Raw genomic sequence first — 17,452 nt, forward strand, 5'->3', positions numbered from 1 at the left:
AACTTCAATAAACCTTTCAATCATATTGGAGAATATCGCCATCATACATCTCTGAAATGTGGCTGGAGCGTTGCAAAGACCAAAGGGCATTCTACGATAGGTAAAAGTAACATAGGGACAGGTGAAAGTGGTCTTCTTCTGATCTTCTGGTGCGACAGGTATCTGATTATAGCCCGAGTATCCATCAAAGAAACAATAGTGTGAATGTCCAGCCAATCTTTCCAACATCTGATCAATGAATGGGAGAGGGAAATGATCCTTTCGTGTGGCTGCATTGAGTTTGCGATAGTCGATGCAAACTCTCCATCCTGTAACTGTTCTGGTGGGAATTAATTCATTCTTCTCATTTTTCACCAATGTGATTCCTCCTTTTTCGGTACCACTTAAACTGGGCTAATCCATGCACTATCTGAAATTGGGTAGATATTCCTGCATCTAGTAATTTCAGTATCTCTGCCCTGACCACTTCCTTCATGTTCAGATTTAATCTTCTCTGACCCTCTATACTTGGCTTGCAGTTTTCCTCTATTAGAACTTTATGCATGCACAGAGAAGGGCTGATTCCTTTAATGTCAGCTATTGTCCACCCAATTGCCGTCTTGTTCTCTCTGAGTACCCTGAGCAATTTTTCTTCCTCCACCTCACTGACTGTATTCGAAATGATCACTGGAAGTGTATCTGACTCTCCCAAATATGCATATCTGAGATGTGGCGATAGTTACTTGAGTTCCAAAACTGGTGGCTGCTGAATGGAAGGCAGTGGCTTTGTATTTCCCGTCCCCAGTCCCTCGAAGTGCCTCTTTCGGGTGTATGCCAGGTTGGTCTCCAAAAATCTTGCACATGTTTCAACTTTAATAAACTCTGACTGAACTGATTAGGATTGTGCAATACATGCCTCATAGGCATCAGATGGACCGTGTAGTAGGAATGTTTCTTGTACTGTCTTGTTAATAATGTCAATTTGATAACAGCTGTCAGACTCTGCTGATAGTTTCATTGCCGTGAATACATTGAACGATATATACTCCTCTCTCAATCTTAAAATCAACCGACCCCTTTGAACATCAATTAACGCTCTCTCTGTTGCCAGAAATGGTCTGCCAAGTATCAATGGGACGTCCTTGTCTTCTTCCATGTCCAGGATAAGAAAATTCGCTGGGAATATGAACTTCTCAACCTTGATAAGCACATATTCAATTATTCCTTTGGGATGTATCAGTGACCTGTCAGCCAGCTGAAGTGTCACAGTGGTTACTTTAGCTTCTCCCAACCGAGTTTCCTGAAAACAAACAGAGGCATTAAATTAATACTTGCACCGAGGTCACATAATGCTTTATCGAAATATACTTTACCGATTTTGCAATGAACGGTAAAACTCCTTGGATCTTTTAGTTTTGGTGGGAGCTTATTCTGGATTCTGGCACTACATTCCTCCGTAAGCATAACTGTCTCATGGTCTTCCAGCTTGCGTTTATTTGATATGATATCCTTCAGAAATTTCACGTAGCTAGGCATCTGAAACAGTGCATCAGTTAGTGGGATGTTGATATGGAGCTTTTTGAAGACTTCTAGAATTTTTTTGTATTGTTGCTCCACTTTTTACTTCTTCAAGCACTGTGGAAAGTGAATCGGAGGCTCGTAGGGGTTGACTGTGACTTTGGACTTATCCTGTGACTCTTCTGAATTTTCCTTTGAACTTGATTCCTTTAAAACAGTCTCTTCTTCAGCGGGGAAAGATGTTTCTCCAATCACACCTGGTCTCTTGACATGGATTTCAGGTAATTACACTCCACTTCGAGTTGTAATGGCCTTGGCTTGCTTTTAGGATTGATTTCTGTATTACTTGGTAAGTTACCTGGCATTCTATCTGTCAATGCGATGGCTAGCTGCCCCATCTGAGTTTCTAAATTTTTGATGGCTGCATTTTGATTTTGAAGTGTAGTTTCGGCCTTCTCCATGAATTTTCCTATCATATCTTCCAATTGAGGCCTCTTCTCTTGTTGTTGAAATTGCCCATGTGGTTTATTCTGATTCTGGTTGCTCCAAGAGAAGTTGGGATGCTTCTTCCAGCTGGGATTGAAAGTCTTTCTATATTGATTGTGTTGCTGGCGTTGTCCCAACTGTGCATAATCTGCTTGCTCAATTCCTTGCATGAGTATTGGGCAATCTGATGTTTTGTGCTCGGCTCCACATTCTTCACAATTGCTCTTCTTACTTGTAATGCTTGTGATATGTTTTCCACCTTGTGATACAGAGAGTCAATTTTTACAGATATTGCTGAATAAGCGTCCACCTAGTAGACACTTGGAGTTTTCTTTGGGATCGCCCTCTCAGAAGACCACATAGCTGATGTGGTAGCCATTCGCTCAAATAATTCCAATGCCCCATCAACTGTTCGTGTGGATATTGAGTCATCTGATGCTGAATCCACCATGCTCTTATGGTAGGGAAGTAATCCTGTGTAGAAGAATCGAATTTGAGTCTTTTTATCGAACCCATGCTGAGGGCACTTCCGGACCATGTTTTTGAATCTGTTCCAGGCTTCGTCAAATGATTTATTTTCTCCTTGATTGAATACTGATATGTCATGTCTCAGCTTCGCTATCTTGGCTGGGGAGAAAAACTTTGTGCAGAATTTGTGTGCCAGCTCATTCCATGTAGTGATATTTGCAACCGAGAGTGACTCCAACCATTCAAGTGCTCTGTCTCGTAACGTATGTGGAAAAAGCCTTAACCTAATAGCGTCATCCGAAATCCCTTGGTATCTGGAATGTTCACACATAGCTAGAAATCGAGATACGTGTGTGTGTGGATTCTCCTCGGCTTTGCCATAGAATTGGTATCCATTTTGAAACAGCTGTATTACATTAGTCTTCAATTGAAAATTGGGCTATCCAAACGGTGGATATACAATGTTGGATTGGCTTTGAATAATTTGAGGAGTCAAAAAGTCCCCCATAATTTCATTTCCTTCATCCATTGCCTCTCCTTCGTTAGCTTGAATAATAGGATTGTTTAATACGTTGGCCATTTGTACTTGTGCTTCGCGGTGATCTCATTGTCGTCAATGAAAGGTGCGCCCAATTTCAGGATCAACTGGAATCAATTCTCCTCCAGGCAATCGTGACATGCAAATCTAAGAATTAAAACCAGTACGAGCACTGAGATTCAAAAAATTTAAATAACTAAAACACAATTAAAGGATAATAACCTAAAATAAAAATAAAAATAAAAACAAAATTATGCTAGCAAAATAAAAATTGAGTTCGAATTAGTGCCTCGAGAAATAAAATTAAACTAAACTCAATCTCCGACAACGGCGCCAAAAACTTGTTCACGAAATTATTTCTTTCGATTTTAAACTATCGCAAGTGTACGGTTCGTTAACAAGTAATAAAGTGGATTCAATGAGTCCGAATATCATCCCACAGAGATTGATTAGTTCAAATTTTACTTACCATAGCCTTAACCAACACTAAATTACCAAAGTGAATGTAGACCTAATTGAACCTCAATTATGCAAATTTTTTATGATTAAATTGAAATTAATATACAAAACAGTAATTTAAAACTCTAGAATGAATTTTAAAAGTTGAGAACGCACTTGTTATAATTATTAGGAGTGAAATACGTTAGGATCACGAATTCCCATGCAATTATCACTTTAAACCCTAGTGTCACAATATGACAACACATTTCAATTTTGACGAATCAATGTTCCTAAATCTATCCAATACTCTCTCTCGAGATGTATAAAACCTATTTCTACATATCACCGGTCTATATTTCTATGACAAGAGCATATGTAAAACTGCATGCAGTTTCATGAACATTTAAAGATTCACGTAGGGCATAGCGGTATATTTTTATCCACTATCGGACCCTACGATGATTTATATTATGTCAAATCTATTAAAATTCTTTCGAATGCAAGAATAAATCACTTAAATTCACACAATTACGAGCCCTTAACTGCAGAAACATTAATTGCATATAAATCATTCAAAATAATAAAAATTGTGTATTAACATCAAATTGCAAAACTAGAATAATTAAAATTCAAATCACATGGTTCATCGATCTCCTAGCATAATAAAAATTTAGCCTAGCATGATAAAAATTTAGCCTAGCATGATTAAAATAACAAAATATATCATATTTTGTATAAAAGACATCACCGGGTTATGAAATCTTGAATAAATCTTGAAATTCTTCGTGTCAATCTTTGTTCTTGCACTCAAATCCTCTCCAAGAAGTGTTTTTCGGCCTCCAATTACATTCTGGGCGTCTCTGGAACGTTTTTTATATTTATATCCCATGGAACATTAGGTTAACATAGGTGTTTCAATCGTATAAGGAAAGAAAAAATTCGCGCCGGAAACGTACCATTCGACCGCATGGTTTTAATCCGTGTGGCCGCATGGTTATTCTCGATTTCCAATTGAATTCCCTGCATCACTTCATGTGGCCGCACGACATTTCTACCATGCGATCGCATGGTAGAATTAAACTTTCATTTCCTGCAAATTGGTCCTTTTACTTGAATCTACCACTTCTTTGCATCTTTTCTTCATTCTTCACATTCCATCATCCAAAAATGTCATCAATTTGTATTTGGAAAGCTCAATTTCTTGATTTGTTCATCGGGTCAACTTTTGGGTAATTGCACCTTGGTCCTTGAATTTTCACTTTGTGTCATTTTAGTCCTTTTTCGCGTCTTTTCTCATGTATTTCACCATGTCCATCGGTGTTACCTACAATTCACAAATGTAACGAAATTAAGTTACAATTCTATCATTTTATTCGTGCATCAAACTCCTTGGGCTTAGGTGCAGGGGTCATAATCATAAGCCCGGACACGCTCATTGACATTCAATGTGCACTCCGGTTCGAATTTGAAGCAACCAATAATGAAGCAGAATATGAGGCTGTCATCGTAGCCATGGAACTTGCCATCAATCTCAAGCTTGAAAACATCAAAATTTACAGTGATTCCCAGTTGGTGGTTGGACAAACTGAAGGGACGTTCGATAGGAAGGACAAGAAGATGAGCCTATACTGCTTGAAAGTGCATGATCTACAGAGAAAGTTCAAGAGTTGTGAAATTGTGAAAATTACTCGGGCTGAAAATTGTAAAGCCGATGCCTTGTCAAGATTGGTGTTCATGGGGATAGATGGGCTTGACAGGACAATCCACGTTAGAATTGTAATCGAGCCAAGCATCAATCAGACCATAGGCGCCATGGATATTGATAACGAGCCATCGTGGATGGATCCTTAAGCAGTAAGAAGCATCCAGTCTAAAGCTCCAAGGTATTGCATGATTGAAGGAGTTTTATTTCGTAGGAGCCTCACACTTCCATACCTCAGATGCCTTAGGCCTTCCGAATCATCCCAAGCCCTAGAAGAAATTCATGAAGGAATATGTGGGAACCATCAAGGAGCTCAGGCATTAGCCTTCAAGCTCATAAGGTATGAATATTATTGGCCAACCATGAAGAAAGACGCCTAGGAATATGTCAAGAAGTGTGACAAGTGCCAAAGATTTGGCAATGTCATCCACCCTCCCACAGAGGACCTCACTAGCATTAGTTGCACAACCCCGTATGAGCAGTGGGGAATTGACATCCTTGGTCCCTTTCCAATAACTAGGGGGCAATTGAAGTTTGTGGCTGTGGCTGTAGAGTATTTCACTAAGTGGGTAGAGGCCAAGGCTTTAGCAACAATTTCAGAGCCTAAGTTGAGAAGTTTCATTTGGAGTCCATCATAGATACCGAAAGTCCTCATAACTGATAATGGCAGGCAGTTTGATAATGCACAATTTAAAAACTTCTGTTCCAACTTAGGGGTTGATCACCATTTGACATCGGTTTTCCATCCTCAAAGTAATGGTCTTGCCGAAGTGACCAATCAAATTATATTACAAGAGCTCCGTACAAGGATCGGAGATGTAAGAGGTTCCTGGTCTGACGAGTTACCTTCCATACTTTGGACATATAGAACGTCCCACAAGACTGCTATGGGGGAAACCCCCCTTTCATGTTGGCTTTCGATATTGAAGCCACCATCTCTGTTGAAGTCAGGTTGCCCAGTCAAAGAAGACTTAAGCCCGAAGATGCAGAGCGCACCATTGAACACCTCGACCTCTTGGAAGAAGTTCGCGATCAGCCAACTTTAAGAATGGTCTCTTACCAAGATAAAATAGCAAAGGATTTCAATAAAAAAGTGAGGACATGGAGATTCAAGGCCGGAGACCTTATGTTAAGAAGCGCTGAAGCAGTAGGTCATGCTCCGGGCAAGCTAGGGCCAGTTTGGGAAGGGGCCCTTCGACGTCATATGACAGCTTCAAGGAGGTGCATACAGTTTAAGGGATGTATCAGGAAGACCACTTCCAAGACCATAGAACGTCAAGAATTTAAAGATATATTACAAGTAACTTGGTCTTCCAATTATCAGTAGTCAGGCCTGCGCGTCAAGGTTCACGTTTTCAATTCTCAGGCCTGCGTGCCAAGTTTTATTTTTCGGTAGTCAGGCCTGTGTGCCAAGGTTCACATTTTTAGTTGTGAGGCCTATGTGCCAAGTCTATTTTTAAAGTATAATAAGAATTAAGCTATTCGTTAAAATGTGATCTAGCTACTAAAAGCCTTGCCTGGAGTAAGCAACTCAAGCCTTACCTTGCGCAAGCAACTCAAGTCTTGCCCCGCGCAAGCAATCAAAAAGCCTAGCCCAAGCCTTACCCCATGCAAGCAATCAAAAAGCCTTGCCCCGGACAAGCAACTCAAGCCTTGCCCCAAGCAAGCAATCAAAAAGCCTTACCACGAGCACACACATAGAGATACAAGTAATATTCCTGAGCACACAGTGCCTGATCAACGATATGATAGATCTTATAAAAAGGCCATCACCGTCCTCAGGAATCACGATATAGGTCGATACAATTACATTGTCATTGAGTCCTAGAGATAAACATGTATACTATGCTCGAGCTCAATGCATAATGTCAAAAAATGATTTTACGAAATTGAGTCCTCGAGATAAACATGTATACTATGCTCGAGCTCAATGCATAATGTCAAAAAATGATTTTATGAAATTGAGTCCTCGAGATAACTTGTATACTATGCTCGAGCTCGACACATAATTTCGAAAATGATTTTGTGAAATTCAGTCCTCGAGAGAGTCCTGTTGGCCTAGCATAACAAAAATAAATCTTTGTCGTCGGTGTATTCACTTAGACGTCAAGGTTAAAACTTCATTTAGGCGTTAAGTTATTTAATTAATCAAGGCGTCGAGATATTAATCCATCTTAGGCGTCGAGTTATTTAATTAATCTAGGCGTCGAGATATCAATTCGTCTAGGCGTCGAGTTATTAAGTCATCTTAGGCGTCGAGTTAGGATTCTCTTAAAGTCGAGCTAGGTCACATCACTTAGAATAGTTCTCAAATGAACTTAAAGCTCGAGCAAACATAATCGAAACAACATAGCAAGAAACGCAAGTTAAGCTCGAGAAGAACACATTGATTTCAAAAACTGATTAATCAGTACAAGAGCCAAGAGTATCCAAAAACAAAAAGAAAATAGAAACTAATCTAGGTCCTCGGATCCTTCTCCCGAGGCCGGGCTTCCTTGCTCTTCCGCCACGTCCTCGCCGTCAATATCGACCTCCTGGTCCTCGACGGTTTCCTCGGACTCTGAAAGCTCAAGGTCTTTAGCAACCTCAAGGATGTTCTTTAAATCCTCGAGCTTTGCATCAGGCTTCGACCATAAAAATGCCCGAGCCTCTTTTAAAGTGTAGAAATATGAGCCCCTGGCGTACTCTCCCTTCAGCCCACTAAACTCCTCAGACGTTTTGAAATCTTCGATCGCAATGCCTCGAGTTTCAGTCAGGCGAGTTTCAAAATCCCTCTTCAAACGCTCAATCTCGAGCTTTAAATCCTTGGCCTCGCCCTTGGCCACTCTAGCCTCTTCTCGGGCTTTCTGAAGGTCGTTCTTCACATCATCGAACTCTCTCTAGAGAAGGAAGTGCTCAGCCTCCATGTCAGCTATCCTCTTCTCATGTGCTCGAGAAGTATCCTCGAGCTTAGCAATTTTCTGTGCATCGTCTTTCCCCTTCAGGGAGAGGCCTCGGGCAATACTCAGAGTCTGCAATATATAAAACCCAAGCTTAACGATAATATCATATAAACCCATAAATTACACAAAGTAAGTTGAGCGAGCTTACCTTCAGCGTAAGGGATTCAAGAGCTTTCATGCCCTCGTCGAAGCCAAGGTCCTTTCAATATTTATCCACGATGCTCGACACCAGAGGACACCAATCAGGATCTCGATTTTGGAATGAAGGCACAGGAAGGACCTCATCCTCGAGGTCAACAACCTCAGGGGTACTCCTTGACCGAGGACATGACCGAGGAGTGGCAATTGGAGTTTCATGATCGTGAATGATCGGGGATTGTCCTCGGGCAGAGGTCTTCCCAGGACCACTCCTAACAGTCTCAGGGCCTGAATCTCAAGGCCTCTTCATTCCCTTTTTCTGACCTGGGGCTCGAACTTGAGGGGCCCTTGACTTCTTGTTCACGGCCTATCGAAGAGCTGAAGGATCGAAAATCATCCCTGAAAAGACAAGTAATTAGCGTGAGCATAATTAACAAAGACAGATCGACGAGAAAAAGGCGAAAGTACGATCCCTATCCTCAGAAGCTTTCACATCTGCAAGATCGAGAACATCATCCCCCAAAATGTCATCTATATCATAAACAAGAGGCTCGAGGTTCTCTAACATCACCCTATCCCTTTCTAAAGACTCGAAATAGGTCTGCCCTTCACAAAACTTGGTCGTGTCGGGCAAAACCCACCTAGGACTAAATGGGAAGTCAGAATCCTGAGGTATGACATAAAACCACTTTTCTTTCCACCCCTTTAATGAACTTGGCATCCTTGGTATCCTGAAACCTCCTCGAGATGAAAGGTAGGCAAAACATGTATATTAAGGCAGCTATTTCAAATCGAAGACCATCCTATAAAGGTCGATGTATGGGTCAATACCTAAGTACCTACAAGGTTATAAAAAAGTAAGTGAGCATCCTCCATCCATTTGACATGAGCTGACCAGGGCTCATGTTGTGCTCGACTAGTGAAGCCACAAAGAAGGGACACAGGGGCAATCTAAATCCACCCTTTGGTGAGTCTCTAAAAACTGCAAACTCTCCATCTCGAGCAATGGCCATCCTATCCTCGTCCCCTGGTGTTCTAATATCACATTTAGGCATGAGCCCATGCTCCCTAGCCGTCGATATTGCTAGATGCTCCTTAAATTTACAGGGAAGGTCGGGGTACCTAAGAAGGGTCGGGATACCTTGTGCCCGAGGATGTACATTAATGGGCACGGCCATGGGTATGATCGAGCGCTCCCTGTCCTCGGGGGTACTCCTCGAGGAGGAGGATGAAGACTCATTACTACTACTACTAGAAATCCCGACCTAGGCAAAAAAGTGTCTATAGAATAATTTAAGGTCTCGAGGTCTTAACTTAAAGTCGACGCCTAAAAAACCCACCAAAAGTTTTGATCCCGACAATTAGCGAGAAAAGTTTACTGAGAGTGAAAAATGAAAAGAGAACTTGGTATTTATAGGCAACAGGAGCGGGTAGTCCTAAAGTCACTACCTCGACTGTCAGATCTAGCCACGTGTCCTACATCCAGCCCATACCATTTTTACCGCCTTTTCTCATTTATGGCTTACCTTAGTACACGTCAGCCCTTCTGAACACCTGTCTTCAAGAACTCCCTCGAGCTCACGTACCCGAGCTTTTTGGCTTCGAGCCTCTTTGCATCATATCCTCAAGCGAAGGCTTCGAGCATATGTGCACGGGGGCCAATGATACTGACATTCCCAGCTAACCCGATCACCATAGTATCCCGAGGAGTACGCTAACCTTTTTACGATATCAAGTCATGAATGCTCGATCATTTATCCCAATGACCAATCTTAGATGAACTTGCAATTCCGCAAATGGAGTGCCCGAGCATATACTCACCTCCGGGGTATTATGCTCGAGCACTCCCTGTCTTGATGCTTTAACATGTTATGATACTTGTCCTCAAGCATAAGTAGTCATCGAGTATATGCTCTCCTTATAACCTACGATTGTTGACCCTTTAGAATTCCTATGCAATTAGGACTCTAACTCAGCCATTTACTTGACTCCTGCAAGGATTCTATCCCACACATAATTATGGCATTGGTCCAGTTCCTTCGCCTAATAGGACTCCATTGGATAGAGATACCTAATTAGTTGAGTTCCACTAGGAGAATGTCGCTTACTACTATAAATACAGAACCTTGAGCCATTATTCATGTACGTTCTCATTATTTCTCCAGTTTATTGCCTCACGAATATAAGTCAATTTCTAACTTAAGCATTGGAGGGGCGACGAGAACATACCTCGTTGCCTTTATTTCAGGTACTGGAAGACTACGATCGTGCTCAATCAAAATCGTCAAGTTCGAAAAATTAACAGGTGCGATTTTCGGTAGCATCAGTTACGAAAACATTAGTTCGAGTTCAAAGCAAGGGACCAAATCGCAATGTCACGCACTTGCTCCCTTGCTTGCAATTGTACATGTACTTGTCAAGTATAAATGCAAATTTCACGGGCTTCGCTGATTGTCCATACGAAAGTGATATGGTGCATTGCACTATCCAAGCATGGATTCAATGAATTGCACTTTTACCATGAAAAAGAGACCCAATATTAAGGATGCCCATATTGCCCAAATTCATTGCACTTCCTGTATGGATAAAGTAATGGGACAACTAATGTGCTTATGCATCAAAATCCGAGTCATTAGACTTTCAAGTCTCCGATGTGTTACTATTCAACATTTTAGTTGCTAAGGTGTTATTTATGTTACAATTTAGTCCTTCTTGTTATATTAAGTCAACAAATGAATTGCAAACATTCAACAAGAGAGGGGTGGCTCAGCTCTGCAACTCTTTGGCTCGTGGGTCTCATAGACATAATTTTTAAGAGTACAAATAAATATTCTTCTGAAATATTGACATTAACGATTCGTTCGACCTTTCAAGCTAAATCATAAAATTTGTGCTCTACATGAGTAACAATGAAATATTCTTATAGAATATTTATATAACGTGTGTTGTGTTTTTTCAAGAAGGTTAACATCATATTCATTTAAATAAATATAATTTAAATTATGTTTCTTCGGCAGCAGTGAGTTAATATTCTTCTGGAATATTGAAATATTAATATCATGCTTTTCATAAGAAATTAATATTCTTTTAGAATATTAATAATGATGTACTATTTCAGCAGCAACAATATTACACATTATCAATTTAAAATTTAAAAAAAAAATCTACATATATTTAATCAGAATAAAAAATATTAATTACCATATAAATAGGATATGAATTTATATATAAAAATTAATTCCCAAAATACATTAAGAAAAAGAATATCTATATATAAAAGTTTGTTTATATTTAAAATCAAAGTTCACAGTTAATTTTGACCACACCCTCAAATGTTATTATTATTTAAAATCAAAGTTCACAGTTAATTTTGACCACACCCTCAAATGTTATTATTATTTAAAATCAAAGTTCACAGTTAATTTTGACCACACCCTCAAATGTTATTATTATTTAAAATCAAAGTTCACAGTTAGGAACAAAACATTTACAAGTTGACTAGGAAAACTATACGAAACTTGGGAGTCACGTCAAATGGACAACTTTCTAGACAAATATCAATTTTTCACATCATTCATACCGAAGTACAACGACAGTATTTCCTACCTATTTCCCTTTTTTTTTTGTCTAATTTTATTTTCATTTATTGAACTTTGGTCAAAGATAAATTTGCAATCCAACTTGTAAAAGAGCTCAAGTCTACGTATTAACTTAATTAATTACTTAATAAATGTTAAATTGTTTTATTTGCAAAATAAGGAAAAATTGCAGCCGAGGTACCAAACCTTTTGTTTATTAGTTGACTTTACCCAAATCTTTAGTTTGTATCATCCACAGTCCTAAACCTTTTAAAAATATACATCGGGATCCAAATGGATGGAAACCTTCCATTTGACCGTTAATTGACCAAGAAAAGTCAATGTTGACCTATTTTGACTAAATTGGAAAGGATAAAATAATAACTTGATAATTACCATATTAAATAAATTGAAAAAAATCAAAAAATCAAGAAAAAATCAAAAAATAAAAAATCTAAGAAAAAAATTAAAAAAAGGGATGTCTTCTTCAACCACCCCACCCCCATCTTTTTCCCAGCACCACCCGAATAACACAAGTACCCTCTCAGTTCTCCCTCTCCTAATGCGCCAAATACAAATCCACCCGAATAACACAGGTACCCTTAACCAACCCCCTTTATATACATATTTTCAATCTTTTCAGTGTAACAGTGTAAATTTTTTGGTTTTGTTTAAATCCATTGCTGATCACTTTCTGTTGGCGATTTTTGGGCCTTTTTGGTGTTACATTGTGAGTGAAATGCAAGATGGAGTGAAATGAGCAGCTGCGGGTTGAGTGTAGACAACCAGCTTCAACGGTTATGAATCCTACAGCTATAGACCCGACAGTGCCGCTGCAGTCGCCGCACTCCTCATTCAGTTGCGACTGACACCTAGATGAGCAATTTACTGGGTTTTGCCCTTCCTGCCTCTGCAAACGCTCACCACCTTAGATCAATCCTCTTCAAATACGCCCTCCTCCTCTCGCCGCCCCTCGTCTGCCATCGTCGCCGCCATCAAATCTCTGTTTTCGTCTAACTCCTCCAACAAACTGCCGCCATCACCTAAAACTACCAGCTCCAAATCCACCTCGTTTTTTCCTGAGCTCCGGCGAAAGAAATCTTTCTCCGCCTCAAAAAATGAAGCTTTAGGCCTCTTTTTTAGCCTGAGAGAAAAATCTTGTGACGTTAGGGTTCGTAACACTCTCGGTTCTCTCTTTACTATTGACGACGTTAATAAAGCCTCTTCTTCTTCTTCCCAAAACCACTCGCAATATTCTCAGAACAACAAGCAATGCGACTATATTGTTGCCAATAAGCCTGTTCTCGAAGAGCCCGAAAATGATGATGATGAGGAGTTTACAGAACCCGAAACCATAGAAGATTTTGCTTCTGCTGTTGATGCTAATGAGGACAATGACAACGATGATGAAAATGGTGATGAAATTATTCCTAGTTGTTGAGCTAGGGTTTTATTTTTTGTGAAAGGATGGTGGACAGTCTCGGTGGCAGTGGGAGTCACGAGAGTGGCGGCGGCGGCGGTGCTGGGAAAAAGATTTTTTTTTTTCAATTTATTTAATATGGTAATTATCAAGTTACCATTTTATCCTTTTCCAATTTAGTCAAAATAGGTCAACATTTACTTTTTTGGTCAAGTAATGGTCAAGTTTTCATCCATTTGGACCCCTGATGTATATTTTTGAAAGGTTTGAGACTGTGGGTGGCACAAACTAAAGATATGAACAAAGTCTGCTAATAAACGAAATATTTGGTACCTCGACTGCAATTTTCCCGCAAAATAATGATGTTACTTGAAATTACAATGACGGCTGCCCCTACAATATTCTACTTTATTTTGAACATTTTTTTTTTGTTGATAACCCAGGTGTCCCAGTTTAGCCGGACTAAATCTTGGACCTCTAGCCCCGGGGCCCTCAGTGACTAGTGGAGGTAAATCGCAGGTTGTGCCCTTGTTGGTTCCCAGGTTCCCACATGGCTTTTACTCCTTCCCCAAAGGGACCCTCCTCCATGGTTATTACATCACCAAGCTGCTCCAACCCTTCCTCTGGTTATTACATCACCAAGCTACTCCAACCAGGAATCGAACTCCCCACACTTGGTTCCAGAGCCCCCCAATGTGATTGTTCCGCCAACTTGGATGTGCCCTGGGGGGCTACTTTATTTTGAACATTACAAAAGTTTATCCTTGTCTATGTCCTGTTTGAGCTCCATTATCAAAAATCTCATTTTCTTCTAAATTTATTTTCAATCACGTGTTTTTAATAAAATAACGTAGTACGTAAATCAAAATTTTTTCTACTTTGTAAACACATCCCCAAAAAATCACTATTATAAAAATCATTTAATCAAAAAAAGAGAGGGGGGGGGTTCAATTCCCGTTTGGTGATGATTAAAATCAAACTTTTAACAATTTTTGATAAAAGTTGATAAAACGTATGATTGAAAAGTTATGTATTTCATGAAATGTATGGTCAAAATTAACTGTGAACTTTAAAATATGAATTTTAATTTTCACCAAACATAGGCTTAATACCTCGTCTGGTCATGACAGCTAATCTACATAGATCAACCCACCCAAATAAACCTGTATTGTTTCATTTGAATATCTATATATAAAAGTGAATATTCACATGAATTACGTACAAACAACTTTCATAATATTTCAAATAAATTAATTTAGTTAAGGGTAAGAGAAGTTACTTTTGTAACATGTTGTTTCTACTGATCTATTTTAAAAAATTAATAATTCAAAGTAAATATTAAGTACCAAGATTTGAAATTGATTGCTCCTTAACATTTCTATTTTAGTTTAAAAAACACGTAATTCAGTGAGTCAACGCTATAGCGTCCAAAATTATTAAAAAGGTTTCTTCAGTCAATATCTCACGCTATCCAAAGGCACCAATTATCCGACCAAAGCAACAAATAATTCAATGTTTGAATTTTAATTCATTGACTATTATGTTAATCATGCAATCGTGATTTCAAAGCATAATTCAAATAATTTACCTCAAAGTTGAATTTGGATTATAACATAAAGAATCAATTATAATCGTATTCAAATTCAACAATTAATTCTTAAAATTGTCTAATTTGAAAACACAAAAAATTCTAAAAAATTTGAAATTTAGGGTTAAAATCCGCATTCCAAAATTAGAGAATCCAAAATATGAATTCAACCCTAAAATTCTTTCTTTTGGTTTAACATGAAATTGACTCGGTACCATTTGTTGAATCTTTAAGAAACTTAAATTTTATGAACTGTCAAAATTTTCATGTCAAATCATCAAGAGAATTAATTAATACGGAACATACTTTAATTCATAGGGAATAATTGCTTATTATTGAATATTAATTCGGGATCTTGAAAATCTTCTTTATTAGATCACTTAAATTTTGAACTTAACTTTAAGATAGCATTATACACAATTAATTATATATGCATGCCCACATGACAAATTTATATTTTCCAACAATATACACAAAGGACTGATTAGGTTTCAACCACACAAAACTCCAGCCTAATATGTTTTACATATTAATATCTCCAAAAAAATATTGATATCTCGTTAATAACTATATATATAAAAAAGGAATAATAACAATTTTTGACATAAGCATGGAATCACCAATTGATGATAAAATATCGACCATTGAGACAATGGGCCCTGAGTGGTGCAATTGTCCATACCCAACGCGGAAATAGACAGCAAAATATCATATAAAATGATGAAAGAGAGTTGATGGCGGGATGGTGATGGCGGTTCTATTTGATATTTTTAATATCCATATTGACAAAAAGAGGTTTATTGTTGAAATTTTATTTGTTATTTGTAAAATGAAATTAACAGAACACAGGTTATAAGATTAATCTGACATGATAATTTCTCGGATTCAAAGAAAAATAACTTTTAATCAATGTCATTAATACAAACGCAGCTTGGTCGGTTCAACCAGTAGAATCGAGAACCTGACATAAAGCTAGGCAGTCATATGTTATTAATCAAATGTAACAAAACCGATAAAAAAAACACATTGAACCGATCAATTCAACTGGTAACCGATGAATCGGAGTAGATTTTCCCGGTTTTTGAAATTTTAATCTCGAACCTTTTGACTTCAATTTGGGCTCATAAATTAACGTCAAAGCCCATTAATAAGGTTCAGATGCCTGCGGCCTGTTAGTTTGCTTTTATAGACACACTTCCTTTGAATTACAAGAAAAGTTGGGATTGGATGCCTGTTGGTTTTGTCCACTTCCTTTCAATTTTCATTTGGTTTTGGTTCCCAATTAAAGTAAAATAATGCTCACCTCAGTTTTTAATTTATTATAAATTTTTTAATTTTATTTAAATTCACTTCATTATTAACATAATAATGTTAGACATCATTTTGTATGAACTCTAAAGATTTTGATTTTAACAAAGTAAATTATTTTAATGTATTAATTAATTTTTGAAGCATCAAGAATAATTATATAATAATAAATCTGAATAATGAATTAGTATTTACTTTGAATCTGGTTCGACCACGAGTTCGACGTTTTGACTCTTGACCCTTTATCTTTTTCAGGTTGATGCTGGGTCAATTTTTAAAATATTGCTTTTAATGCAATAGGAATTAGGAAATAATGTACTTAGAATTAACATTTGCGTAGGAGAACATTTACCTAATATGGTTATTGATATCATATTAAGGTTTAAGATTCTTTTTAAATCAATCTTATTAAGATAAGTAACCACAAATCATTATATGTTAATTTATATTTTGAATTTACCTTTAACAATATAAAGATTCTTTTTCATCAATAATTCCTTTTAATTTTTAATCTATATAAAGCAAACATAGCATAGATACAGTGACATGATCCCCACAAATCATGAAAGAATAACTGGAAAATAACTAAAAAAATAAAGCAGTGTCAAAGGATGCATCATGAAGGAGGCCAATTAATTTCTCTAAAGTTTTGTAGAGAGAAGAACTTGATGTATCACTTTTTCCAGATTCTTGTGAGATGATCCTTCTGAATTTTTAGCAGAATCTTTAGCCAATTTCATCCACTCGAGGGCCCTTTTCTTCATCTCTTTTCCCTTTTCTCCAGTCATCAACTCTTTAACAAGAATTTCCACTTCATCCCTCTTTACATCACTATCGATTTCCATGCCAATCCCCCATTTGGTGCAGCTGAACCAACAGTTAGTCTGTTGCTCAGCAAAAAATGGCCAACAAATCATTGGCACTCCACTGCCAATACTCTCGAGAGTTGAATTCCATCCACTATGAGTTAAGAATCCTCCAATGGAAGGGTGGCTAAGAACTTTCTCCTGAGGGCACCAATTTGCCAGCAGGCTTCTTTCTTTGGTGGCTTCAAGAAACTCTGGTGGTAAAATCGCTTCGTCCCCAGTGACAAGATCCGGCCTTATGATCCACAAGAAGGTTTGACCACTATTTGCAAGGCCCCAAGCAAATTCAATGAGTTGTTTAGGTGTCATGACTGTTATGCTTCCAAAATTTACATAGACAACAGAGTTTGGCTCTTTGGAATCGAGCCATTCAAGACAGTGTTGATCTTCTTTCCAAAGATTTGATCCAAGAATTTCTAGACTTTTATCTTCGACATCTTTCTGGAGAAAGTGCAAGGGCCCAACGGCATAAACTGGAGG

The 17,452-nt window shown here is 38.1% G+C and overlaps 2 protein-coding genes across 2 annotated transcripts in view; both read right to left on the bottom strand.

The window, feature by feature from the left end:
- Positions 1-874: 874 nt before the first annotated feature.
- Positions 875-1,443, bottom strand: LOC111389952. The gene is made up of 2 exons (XM_023014941.1): positions 1,353-1,443; positions 875-1,260 (listed from the first exon to the last, which is right to left on the bottom strand). Exons 1-2 carry the CDS (start codon positions 1,441-1,443, stop codon positions 875-877), a joined length of 477 nt encoding a protein of 158 aa, XP_022870709.1.
- A 15,157-nt stretch (positions 1,444-16,600) lies between these two features.
- LOC111389953 (7-deoxyloganetin glucosyltransferase-like) overlaps positions 16,601-17,452 on the bottom strand; it is a 2,625-nt gene continuing 1,773 nt past the window's right edge. The window contains exon 4 of the mRNA XM_023014942.1: positions 16,601-17,450. Coding sequence (XP_022870710.1) covers positions 16,748-17,450 — 703 coding nt within the window. The 3' untranslated portion in view covers positions 16,601-16,747. The remainder of the gene's footprint in view (positions 17,451-17,452) is intronic.

This window comes from Olea europaea, unplaced genomic scaffold, assembly GCF_002742605.1.
Source record: "Olea europaea var. sylvestris unplaced genomic scaffold, O_europaea_v1 scaffold635, whole genome shotgun sequence".
In the NCBI taxonomy this organism is placed as follows: domain Eukaryota; kingdom Viridiplantae; phylum Streptophyta; class Magnoliopsida; order Lamiales; family Oleaceae; genus Olea; species Olea europaea.

Bases quoted from the DNA above. Each gene is read 5' to 3' on its own strand.
- LOC111389952 (XM_023014941.1), bottom strand. From the start codon at position 1,443: ATGCTTACGGAGGAATGTAGTGCCAGAATCCAGAATAAGCTCCCACCA. The intron at 1,261-1,352 runs GTAAAGTATATT...GGTTGGGAGAAG, and splicing joins TACCGTTCATTGCAAAATCG to CTAAAGTAACCACTGTGACA.